The sequence below is a fragment of the Drosophila subpulchrella genome, chromosome X, assembly GCF_014743375.2.
Source record: "Drosophila subpulchrella strain 33 F10 #4 breed RU33 chromosome X, RU_Dsub_v1.1 Primary Assembly, whole genome shotgun sequence".
Classification (NCBI taxonomy): domain Eukaryota; kingdom Metazoa; phylum Arthropoda; class Insecta; order Diptera; family Drosophilidae; genus Drosophila; species Drosophila subpulchrella.
In genome coordinates, this window is record NC_050613.1 from 9329277 (window position 1) to 9341674 (window position 12398).

The 12398-nt window shown below is 39.2% G+C and overlaps 2 protein-coding genes across 5 annotated transcripts in view; one reads left to right on the forward strand and one right to left on the reverse strand.

Moving 5' to 3' along the window:
* The first annotated feature begins 417 nt into the window (after positions 1-417).
* On the forward strand, positions 418-10473 carry LOC119558320 (gastrula zinc finger protein XlCGF52.1-like). 3 transcript variants are annotated; one of them, XM_037871734.1, is made up of 3 exons: positions 418-462; positions 1125-5833; positions 9946-10473. In XM_037871734.1, exon 2 carries the CDS (start codon positions 1129-1131, stop codon positions 2248-2250), a length of 1122 nt encoding a protein of 373 aa, XP_037727662.1. In that variant the 5' UTR covers positions 418-462; positions 1125-1128; the 3' UTR covers positions 2251-5833; positions 9946-10473. The 3 variants fall into 3 exon arrangements, with proteins under 3 accessions (XP_037727662.1, XP_037727661.1, XP_037727660.1); XM_037871733.1 differs by having other exon boundaries at positions 436-881; XM_037871732.1 differs by having other exon boundaries at positions 436-5833.
* The window catches only part of LOC119558317, a 30206-nt gene continuing 20344 nt past the window's right edge, over positions 2537-12398 (reverse strand). For both annotated transcript variants that reach the window (XM_037871729.1, XM_037871728.1), the window contains exons 4-10: positions 7469-7632; positions 6659-7013; positions 6201-6393; positions 5584-5815; positions 4705-5511; positions 4024-4163; positions 2537-3889 (exon numbers count right to left, since the gene is read on the reverse strand). In XM_037871729.1, coding sequence (XP_037727657.1) covers positions 3761-3889; positions 4024-4163; positions 4705-5511; positions 5584-5815; positions 6201-6393; positions 6659-7013; positions 7469-7632 — 2020 coding nt within the window. In that variant the 3' untranslated portion in view covers positions 2537-3760. The remainder of the gene's footprint in view (positions 3890-4023; positions 4164-4704; positions 5512-5583; positions 5816-6200; positions 6394-6658; positions 7014-7468; positions 7633-12398) is intronic.

Sequence of the window (12398 nt, forward strand, 5' to 3'; positions counted from 1 at the left end):
TGTTTAAAATTAAAATTTTCGCTGTTAACCACTCTATGTTAATTATACCCATTACTCCTGGTGTAAAAGTGTATTTCTCAAAGGAAGCATTTCCGACCCCATAAGGCATAAACATATATCTTGATCAGGTCCGTCGATCCTAGCCATGTCCGTCTGTACATGAACTACCTTTTCTTACGTTATTTTGAGAAACTGTGAAAAAAACAGTTTTCATTTTTTCTAATTTTAAATAACTTTTAAACGCATTTCGGTGAACAATTAATATATGGTACAAATTCAAAGTTTACGTGCTTAAAAATATATGGAGTGTATCTTCGCTAGCTTAGCCGTGTCACCCACCGAACATTTTGGAGAGACCATTTTCCTTTATTTTCTTTGGTATATTTAAATAAATAGAAATGGTATTTAAAGTATACTTCTCACGCGGTCTTACTGACAAGGAACCAAAATAAAGAATTACAAGTATTATAGTAAAATAAGTTGCTTATTTGGGGAAAAAGAAAGAGAGATAGGGAGGGCGAGCAATCCACCAAGAACTCAGAACCTGCATAAAGATTTTCGTTCGATTTTAGTAAAAGTGAACCTTTAGAGAAGAAATCCCCAAGATCGAATTCTTTTGGAAGAATGTCAAGAGAAAACATCCACAGAATCGAAATCTCCGGTTGGCGAACAAAAGCAACCCCAAGCTCGAATTCTTGGGAAGAAAAAGAAACAGTTCGGCTAAGAGGATCAATATCAGGATCTAACGCAAAGCAATTTTATGTGCCTTTCAAAAAGGAGCTGTGATCAGTAAGGCTCTTCAGATCATTTCTTTAGATCAATGAACCTAATCTTCGGCTATACGGTAAACTGACCCACTAAGGAGGTCCTAAGGAATAGCAGTTGAGTGCCCGCAGTTTTTCAATTCAATTTTATAGGTTTTGGTACTGATAAGGCTTAAGATCTGCTAATATCAATAGCTTACAATTGATAATTTTCTTTTATTAATCGTTAATCAAATGTCGTTCGGGGTTTTCTTGTACCGCTAAGTTAACCAGTTCATTCAAACATTCATTTTTATATCTGTTTGTATCAAGACCCCCAGCATACTAAGAAAAGACAATACTTTGGTAATATCATTTCAGGGCAATGGATAGGGGGGACTGGGAGAACGTGGAAACCTTGCTAATACAAGAAGTGTGCAGATTATCAGACTGCGAAAGTGAGAAATCGGATGAAAAAGAAATCCCTAAAGTTAAGACGGAAGAGAACCCAGGCGAATTGCCAGTGGAAGACGTTTCTTATAGAGATCACTTTTTCGAATGTGCAGTGAAAAACGAGCCACTCGAAGAGGACACATTTGAAGAAGACTACTGTATGTACGATTTTCTTGTAAAAGGGGAAGAATTTGAAGATGATTTACCGGGAGATAATGCTGACAGAACCCCGCATAAGTGTCCTGATTGTGCGATAGTATTCCCAGAAATCAAAGAACTAAAAGAACATGCTCGCATTCACAACAGGTGTTCTCTTTGTCCGCGGGGTTTCGCTAGTGCAAAAAATCTAAGACAACACTTGCGAACGCACACAGGCGAAAATCCCTTCAAGTGCTTCCACTGTTCGAAGACTTATAACTTGTGGCGATGTCTGAAGGCCCACCTGCAAACGCACACGGGAAAAGGAGCCTACAAGTGCAACAATTGCTTAAAGACCTTTTCTCAGATTGGAAAACTTAACAGACATATCAAAACGCACACGCGACCGCATGAGTGTCCCACCTGCTCTAAAAGATTTGGAGACCGTACGAATTTTCTCAAGCACATGGAATCGCAGCATTTGCGAAAACCCCGCGAAGATAAACCTGCTAGCTGTGACATTTGTGCGAAGACTTTTGCAAACAGCACCGGTCTCAAGAGACACATGCACACGCATGCGGTGGATTTGCCCTTTAAGTGCACCCAGTGCCCAAGGGCATTTGCCAATAATACGAATCTCAGGCGGCACACTCGAGTGGTCCATGTGGAACCAGGCAAACGCCCGTTTCAGTGCTCCCAATGCCCAAAGAGTTTCGGATGCTTTCAGAGTTTTAATCGACATCTTAAGCTTCATACAGAAGAAAAGCCCTTCGAGTGTTCCAAATGTCCGAAAGCTTTCGCAACCAAAAAATTACTAGATACCCATTTGAAGTGGCATTTGCCCACAAAATCTGGGAATTGTAAACTACGCATAGAAATGAAACACTTGCTAAAGAGCTCGGAAAAAGAAGCCTAATCTGGTCTCTATTCTCAAAAAATTGGGGATTATACAGACGGGATGCTACTGTGTATATATTGAATAGTAAAAAAAAGTTGTACTAGTACTTGTACATAAAACAATTTTATTTTATAAATACAAATATGTTCCTTTTTGCTAGATCCTACCAATAAGCATTTTAATTTTTTTGTAATATACTGGGATTCTCGATAATTTCAAACTCAAAATGTTAAAAATGTTTTCGATCGAATAATAAATAATATTATTTTCCGAACAAACAGGGATAAATAAAAACACCACCATAAATGTTTTATCATTGTTTTGTATGTAGGTACACAAGTTTATTCACTAATACATTAGTTTAATATTAATTTAGATAAAAAAAAACAAATGCATAACAAACATTTAACAGAGTTCTCTTATTTTTTGCCTAGGCTTTTTCTGGTTTTTGTGTGTAGGTTTTTCTTTTCAATTTTCTTTTCTTGTTTTCACGTCGATTTATAAGTTTACATCGAACCATATATGCATCTAAGTATGTATATATCTGTGTAAATTGTACTTGGCTCACTTGCAATTGTTGGTGCACCGTGCTTGGCCAAAATCCAGCAACTCATCCGGATTTATCTTATAGCATAACAACATTAAACATCTATAAAAAGTGTTCGTACAGTAAATTTAATTTAACTATGCCACGCCCCTTGCTTTTGGGCGTGTGAATATTTCAATTTATATATATATATATACGAAACTATACCGAATTAAGTTTACGTTTTAGTTTTAGATTTACGGGTGTTTCCATGTGTGTAGTATGTGTGTGTATGTAGTTGGTAACAGTCTTTTATCACGTTTAGTTTTGGGCTATGCGCGTTACGCACAACGTATGGTACATAGGTATATATAGTATATTTAATGTATATTACGATTTAGCCTAATAATTGTTTAAATCCTCCCATTTACGCTAGTCATTATCTTTTGTCAGAGTTTGTTTCCGTTTCCGTCTTCAATATTGGATCTATTTTGATTTTTCTTTTATATTTGTTCTACAATCAGCGATTAAAAATTCGTAACTTTGATAATAAAATTAAATGGGTAGCCCAATTTTAAAAACATAATAAATACAACTTTTTTTTAGCATTCGAAAACAAACCGGAAACGGAAACAACTACACTTTACACTGGTAACTAGCTCTACATGCATGTAAAAAGTCCTCCCTACGTGGTACATGAAGTTAAAAACAACAAACTGAATACACAGTGTGTGTGTGTGGGTGCGTGTGTGCGTGTGCTTTGTCAGGCTCACTCATAGGTTGGGGTTAAAGGTTATCTATCCGTATCTGTATCTGTTCTGCAGCAGTTACCCATTAACCGATGGTCAATCATTAACCATTAGTTGACCAGTTTTCTTCCATTAATTTGCTTTCCTTTCGGGACACTACGCTTTCTGGGACTTGAGCTGGCTGCCAGGACAGTAGTTATCACATCGATGAAACCCTTCAGTCAAGAGCCGATCTAGCTCTCCTTCTTCCTCTCTAGTCCTTGTCCTCCTCCTGGTTTCGATCCGACTCCGATGACTTCCGGTTGCCGGCCTTGTTCTGCAACTGCACCTCGTACTCGCTCTTGATGTTCACATACAGCTCGCTTTGTTTCTGGTGCTCCTGCTGCAATGGGATGGGAAAATATATAAGATATAAGGTCTTATGCAAGGAAATTGTAGCTGATTTGTTTCCTATATGGTATTATATTTCATCTAATAAGTAGTCTGAATATCATATTCATGACGTGTCTAGCTTACCATGATCTCATCGAATCGCTGCTCGGCATGGGGCAACTCGTATCGCTGGCTCTGTTCCCGCAAGTTCCTGGCCTGGTTGAGTTGTTGGGTCAGATTTCGGCCGATTTGGTCCAGAGATGTGTGTAGCACGTGCTCGATCTCTGCGGGGAAATAATTCATCGTTTGTGTATCTACATCTTGGTTTCTTAATTTCCCCAACAAAACAAATACTCTTCATTTAACAATCTCACTTTACATTACTAACAGTTAACCAATAAATAACTGGAGGTTAAAAAAAGTCTATTAATAAGTTCAGAAGTAATGAATATCAGTTACTCAACCGTCTACTAAGTTCTAATCAGTCAGCACTTGACCTTAAACCTTTTATAATTAAACTACAAGTTTGCCAGTTTTTAACCGCCAGTTAAACACTATGGGATCCTTGTGTCTAGCCCCGTAACTCACCAGTGCTGGGTATAAAGCGGGACTTTACATTACTAGCAGTTAACCAATAAATAACTGGAGGTTAAAAAAAGGTTATTAATAAGTTAAGAAGTAATGTATATCAGTTACTCAACCGTGTACTAAGTGCCAATCAGTCAGCACTTGACCTTAAACCTTTTATAATTAAACTACAAGTCTGCCACTTTTTAACCGCCAGTTAAACACTATGTGATCCTTGTGTCTAGCCCCGTAACTCACCAGTGCTGGGTATATAGCGCCGCTTGGCGATCCTTTCCTCGGTCTCGGCCAGCACAGTGCTGCTCCTCTTCAGGGCGGACCCAACGGCCTGGGGATCGGGCGTGGGTGGACCTTGACAGAAGTCACAGGGCGCATGGGATTCGCTGCAGGTGCAACTGCCCAGGGAGCTAGGCGACTTGGCCGCCGACCCATGGACATTGCGCAGATGTTTAGCCGCCGTCACATTGACCACACTGATGCTCTTCGAAATCGAGGACTTCACGGAGGATGTTTCGGGTGGAACCAGTGCCAGGGGTGGTGTCTTGGAGCTACCTTGTCTGTGGGAGGATAGAGCCGAGGAACCATGATGCGACCGACCATGATGGCTGCCATAGTGATCGCCGTGCTCTAACATGCTGCGCGACCCATCATCCTGATCATCATCGTCGTCCTCGTCGTCGTCCTCATCCTCCGCCTCGTCATCCTCATCGCCCTCATCATGACCGCCATCATCCCCGGACTTTTGCAGATTCTGGATAAGCCGCAGCACAGCCTTCTCCAACAGAGCCGGATGCTCGGAGGCCGGCACATCGACGGTCGACTGCGGTATCTGGGTGTTTATGATCACCGAGAACTTCTTCTTCATCTCCTGGACCCGCCGTTTGCCCTCCTCCTCGCCCAGCAGCGTGTTTACGCAGACAAAGGAGTGCACCTTGTTCGTCTCCTTGTCGATCTCCAGGTAGCCCTTCGATTGCAGGTAGATGATGTTGCCGTTTCGGGTGAACAGTCGGTAGGTGGACTCGCCATACGAACTATTGCAGTCGTACACTATGGGAAATAGTAGATGAGATCCATCAGTGAAAAGGTATATACTATATATAATGGTATATCCCAACTTACTTTGCCGCAGGGCCACGATCACCCAGCGCACATCGTCGTTGTGCATGAAGGTGAACGGACTGAGATTGCGCACCTCCTCCGTCATGTAGCCGGCCACGATTCCTATCCTTTGATCGCAGTCGATGATCCTGCCGTCGATCAGGTGGCGGGTCCTATACTCCAGCGTGTTGGCATCGATCAGGCGACTGGCGATCTTCGGCGGACGGATAATTCGCGCACAGGCTGTCAGAATCTGAAAGAGGAAATACTGGTTAGTATGTACTTGGTTGGGCAATCAGTAAATCCCACACCATAAGAAGACGTTCTACTTTTAAAGGCATACTTTTATTCCTATATTTAAGTCTGTAATCTCTAGAGATTGCTAGAGAAAGTGAATGATAATCTAGAGAATAATAGAGTCAGTCAGTGGAAAAAGTGTAACCCTCACTTAAATCTGTAGAAAGATCGCTAAAAGGTGTCGCAAAGTATGCTATGATATATTCATAAGGTGGAAATGCCATAGATAACTGCTTAGAAGACGTTTTATTTTCCACAAAATACTTTTAGACATACTTTTAAGTGGTCTCAAAGATCTCTAGAAATAGAAAATTATATATATGGGGGGCCATTTTACTTACGATATCGTTACCGCTGATGGTATGCAGGGGAATGACATCATCACGACCGCGAGTCCTTCTGATTAACTGCAGATTGGAGCTGACATGATTGGATCGTACGCCGCGGGGAGCCTCGTCGCTGCGTCGAAAGCATCCATCGATCTTAACCACTTCGTAGGCGGTGGGTTCCGATCTGGGACCCGCACGAGCCAACCTGAAAGTAAATATAAAATAACATCATAATGATTATATCATTGGTAATGATTATTTAATTGTTAATATAAGATGTTATAATAATAAAATGATATGATATGATATAAGGTAAGACCTAAGTTATGATATGACATAATAAGGTAAGATAAAAGTTATGATATGATAGGGTATATGATAAGTTATGATATGATAGGGTATGATATGATAAGTTATGATATGATAAGTTATGATATGATAAGTTATGATATGATATGACTGGCACCCACCTCACTCGAAAGCTTCGTCTGTCCTCGCGCAACTTGCGATCGATGGCGTCCTCCTCGGACTTGCTCCGCTGGCGGGGCTCACCTTCTGCATCCGCATCGCCATGGGCGTCGAAGAGGTTCTCCAGCTCGTTGGGGATCAGCTGCTGCTTGAGCATGTTCTGGTCCTCCGGATGGGTGATCTGCATGATGCTCTGGCCGTACAGGTCCGACTGACAGTGGCCCAGGTGTTGCTCTATGCTGGCCGAGATCAGCAGGATGTGGCCGTGGCAGGTGAGGGTGAGGAAGAAGCTGTCCAGCATGTCCATCAGAGTGTCCGTGATCTGCGGTCGCTGTTGCATCAGACTGTTGCCAAAAGCTAGGGAGTTCAAACTACGATTAGTTCTTAAAGTCGATAGCTCGTTCATTGTTTTTCGATTATTTTTAGAAACTACACAGAGAAAATTCTGACGTTCTCATCTGAGTGGAAAATGTTCTTAAAAATAGAACGACATTTTTAAGTAGAAAATGTGTTTATTTTGCTCGAATCAAGTTGAATTGGCGGTATTTAAGTACACTGTAAGTACAAATAAACTATTAGTTCAGTCCTTAGTGTATACTTATCAAAAAGTGGTTAAATAAACTCAATTTAACTTTTCTCTTCTCACCATTTCGTTCTTATATTGATACCAAAATGTACTTACACGGTTTTTAAGAACGAATGTTCTCAGTTCAAGAACAATGTTCTCAATTCAAGAACAATGTTCTTAGATAGTTTTCTCTGTGTATAAATACTTATATTTAATTACAATCATATATAGGACTATAACTTACCATGCTTCAATCGCAGTGCATGGGCGGCGAACCGCAACACGGCTGTTTTGTCCACTCGACGAGGGGACTCCGCCACATGGGGCACCATTGTGGATAGTTCCTGGATGGATCCGTTCAGTTTGTCCCGCCGATTCTTCTCCGCACGATTTCGCGCTTCCCGACCACTGAAAAACACAAAGCAACAAATTTGTTTTAAATTTTTGATCTTAAAACAATAACTCATGTGTCGCAAAGTATGCAATGCAAATTTTCTCGATTATAAAAATAATATAATTGCCAAGAAGTTGGCCATCAAAATATTGCAATTATGTAAATAAATGTATGTATAAAAATAATTATAAGACTAACTTTTTCAAGGTTCATTAACATCTTATAAATAATTGCCATTGTTAGCAATTAAAGTTACAGCAATAGCTTGCTAAAAACATGACGCAAAATGTTACTACAATTAAAAGAACAATCGATTTCCCATTGGGGCAGGTAGTGCAGGTTGGCAACTGCTCGGAAAAACTGCATTTATTACAGTACTGTCTTTCTAAATTTGCAGCGATGCTCAGACTAAAATGTCAGATTAAGCTTGATAGTTAAACTGCGCAATGGACGGGCTACTGGTTGATGATAAATCATATAGGAAGTACCGTGTAAGCGATTGCTCGTTGAGGTAGGGATAGGTATGGCGATTTCTGGGGGAAATGTGTTATATGGGGGTCCCCACAGATAACGAAACCATCGGGCTACTGCAGATTAGATACATTGTAGCATACTTATCGACACCTTTACGAGTGATAGCCCTCGAATGTGTGTGTTGCATAATATTTATTGGAAAGAAGTTTATTAGAAGGTCACTACTTGTAAACATTAAGGGTGTTCCATAACCATCGCAGCTATCTGCTTGAGACTATGTAGCTTGCACTCGAAAGCTCGCCAGCGCCTTTTGTCCGTAAGTTGTCCGTCCGTTTCTCTATTACACTTATATATGGCGCATGACTGGGCATTTGTTCGGTCGTTACGCAGTCGCAAATATTACATACTGCCCCGGCTAGACTATTACAACAAACTATTCCCCCCCCCCCCCCCCCCCCCCCCCTCCCCCTTTCGCGGTCTGTCAATAATTATCAGTTATGCATGGGTGGCGATTGGGGGAGGGGCGATGCGATGGGGTGTAGCGATTCAAGTGCAATGATCACGTTCTGTTTGGCGCCAAAAGTCTTGAACGTTATATTGTGATTGCATAAAGCCAAACACAGAAAATAAATATTCTTCATTAAAAATGATACCCATTTTGTTAATAAACTTATACCAAGTATGAAGCTTTTCTATATTATTAATTAAATCATTAATATATATGGGTTAAAATTCTGTAGAAAAAAAACTTATTATACTTATTTTTCTAAAATTATGATATCGAATTAAAAGTTTATTTTCTATAAGATCAAAAATATTATATTATATATTGTTATTATGGTATTTTATATTATCATTATATAATATTTTTGTTTTGTATACTTGTTAAAATAATAATAATGTATTATAAAGGCGAGAAATAGTTTTGCTAGTTACAAAAATGGCCGAAAGATGGCGAATGTAAATGGTGAATATTTATTTGATGATTTATGATATTATGATGATATTATTTTCTGTGCCCTTGGCTGAGTTCATGAGTAATTTATACGGAAATGTGAGATCGTTGCATTCGATTAACAGTGGCTACCACTGTCCGCTGCCACAATGTTGTTTTAGAACCCAGAGGCCCCCTCCCTGCTGCCATTTCCTATGGCCATCTCCTATCACCACCCCTCGAACTGATGTAATTTATTTTAAAACGCAATTGCAAAACAAGTTCCCGAAATACACACAGACACTGGCGAGTGGGAAACGAAGTGCAGGAGCAATTGCCATTGCAATTGCATTGGCAAAAGCAATGCAAACAGCAGAAAAAAATGAAGAAAATGGAAAAAAAACCATCTCATGCATAAGGAAAATGCGCAACAGCCAAGTAAACAAACACGGCTACTTGGAAAAATATAATAACAACTTTGTGAATTTAAATATTGAATATATTTTAGGGTAACAAATTCACAAGCACTGTAGTTCTAGAAAAGTTACGCAAATAGTTTAATGAAACCTAACGATAGATCGATAAAAATGTGCACAGTAAAGATAACCAGTAATAACTAACCTTTCTTAATACAAAAAGAAATGTACATTCGTTTGAAATTGCTTCCTAAATTCCAGAATTTAACTTGGTAATACTTAATCTAGAAATTTTATATCCACCTGCACTGCACTGCCTATTAATGCAAAAATAGCTGAAAATTACTAACAATAAAACAGAGCAATAAAAAGTATCGTAAATTAGAATTAATTGAGCCGCAAGTTAATTGAATTTAGGTATAGTACAATACGATTTCTTGCATTGTTATTTATGGATTCTGATGGAATACATATTAAATTGGAATTTGCACAATTCTTTGTAGGGTATTCCATGTGTTATACCACTGGCAATTGCCAATACAGCGATTTGTTGGCCTTGATTGAGTTAGCGCAGTGCACTGCACCCTTGCACTTGACGTCGAATTGTTGTTGCTGCAATTGGCCAGGGAATGTTGGTTTTGGCCACTCGAGCCGTCTACTTTTTAGCCAATTCCAAGTGCCATTTACCTGCACACAGGTGAATGCTATCCGCGGGTGTGTGACTGTTTGTTTACTCAACTTGTTGCATTCGCCGCTGAATGGAGAATCGAACTACACTTGTAAAACCGAAACAAATGCCTCTAGTTGTTATTAAATTGTAAGTATAGATATTTTCTAATTTGTTAATACTAGAATGTTTCAAATGGAAAAGGGCAATAGAAGTTCATCGCCATTCGAATGAATAGTTAATACAATTATTAAATTTAAACAATGTTTGTAATACACTGCGTATGATTGATTTATCACGGTAATATCCTGCAGAAAAATCAATATATACTTTAATCGCCTTTCAAATAAATTGTAAATACAAATATTACATTTTAATAAAGTTTAAATACACTGCGTGTGATTGATTCTGCGAAAAAATCAATATATATTTTAAACGCCTTTCGAATGAATTGTAAATACAAATATTACCTTTTAACAAAGTTTAAATACACTGCGTATGATTGATTTATCACGGTAAAATACTGCAGAAAAATCAATATATATTTTAACCAGGGATCTAAACAATTCCTATTTTTAATTAAAAATTGAAAATTTATGTTTATCATGATTTTGATAGTGTTGCAATAAATAATATAAGTGGTATTTTCTATACTTCTCTTAACAATTTCTTTCTCTCATTAATTAACAAACCTCTACATTTTATGTATTTATCGAAAAAAGTATTCTTAGACATGTTAGTGCGCTGTTTTTGGTGGATAGTGGATTTCCGGCGAAACTCTTGGTAAAGTATATGGTTACAATTGATAACAGCAAAAAAATATTTATTTATTTATATTCTGATTTTAAGACAATTAAAAATAATATATAACATATATATTATTCAAATTGGTTACGATTTACGATTCATATTATTTTCGTAAGATATCACACTAAATAAAAATGCATAAATCTCTTAAGAAAAGTGAACATCGATGTTATCTTCGATGATAACTAATATTAAATAACAGAGGAATATTATGATTAATTTCCATATTATTTTCCTTAAATCAACACCAAGGCTCCCTGGTTTTTCCCAGTGTATCGTAGGCGTCTCCCTCGCTTCCGCCGCCTATCTTTTTCCCGCTTTTTGTTTGTCTGCCGACGCTTACAATGTAAGTGCGAGCGTATCGATAACTGCCGGCACCGCCCACCGCCCACCGCCCAACCCCCAACCCCCCCCTCCCCTACTGACGGATGCAGAGCGACCTTGGAGCCGCGCTAATGACGTATCGAAACGCATCGGATTATAGGGCCGAGAGTAACGGTACAGCAACGGCAAAAGCGAGCGCACAGAAATATATGCATTCGGCCAAGTAAATGAGGAAACGAATGAACCACAGTGTTCTGTTCTGTTTATGGTCCGTCAATCAACCTGGGTGGTTTTTTGGGTCGGGGGGTGATTGGTGGTGGTTGGTGGGTCAAAGGTGGCGCTGGTGGGTGGACTTGTGCAGCTCTCCTGCAGCTCCAATGAATGGCGAATCCGCTGAATTGAATGGATTCGAGAGTGTGGGCATGCTGAATGAGTGAGTCCCTCGTCTCGGTGACGAAAATAAATCAAGAAATTGTTGATAAAAATATATTAGCACCACCCATGGCCTAATCAAGTGGTTTTCGGTGGATCGTTTCGTTCGTTGCCTAGTTGATGCCACAAGTGGCACAAGATGACGCCTAATTGGGAGTAGCAATCTTCAATCAGGCCAGACACTCAGCTGGAGGCTGAAACTTGGTTGTGCGGGGTCAATCTTCGCTGGTGTGGGTGATTCTGAATAATGGCAAATTGGCCTAACCCCCGTCGAGGGAACACGGGTGGATGCTGCCCCACATTAGCTCGGTGGGTGGGATCCTCGCCTTCGAAAGGGGGTGCACACGAAATCACGGAGAAAAGCCCCCCACCACCGATTCAATATGTGCGTCTTAAACTTATTCATACTCAGCGTTTCATATTGCAATGCAAATAGTATATGTGTACCACATTTTCATGTAAGAATACCAAAAATATACAATGCAATACATATTTCAGAAATACCTATTTGAATACCTTCTTGAGTTAATTGATATTATTTATTTGTAATTTTTTGAATGCGGCACCCTCTCAGTGTCAAGAAAAACGTAATTGAAAAAAATATTCTACCTTTAATATTTTTAATGGCTTTCGAATAGAAATGAAGTAAATATGTACATTAAGATACCAATAAAATTAGCTTCTAATTTGTGTCTATTAAACAAAGTGATTTAAAATACAATACAG

Bases quoted from the DNA above. Each gene is read 5' to 3' on its own strand.
- LOC119558320 (XM_037871734.1), top strand. From the start codon at position 1,129: ATGGATAGGGGGGACTGGGAGAACGTGGAAACCTTGCTAATACAAGAA.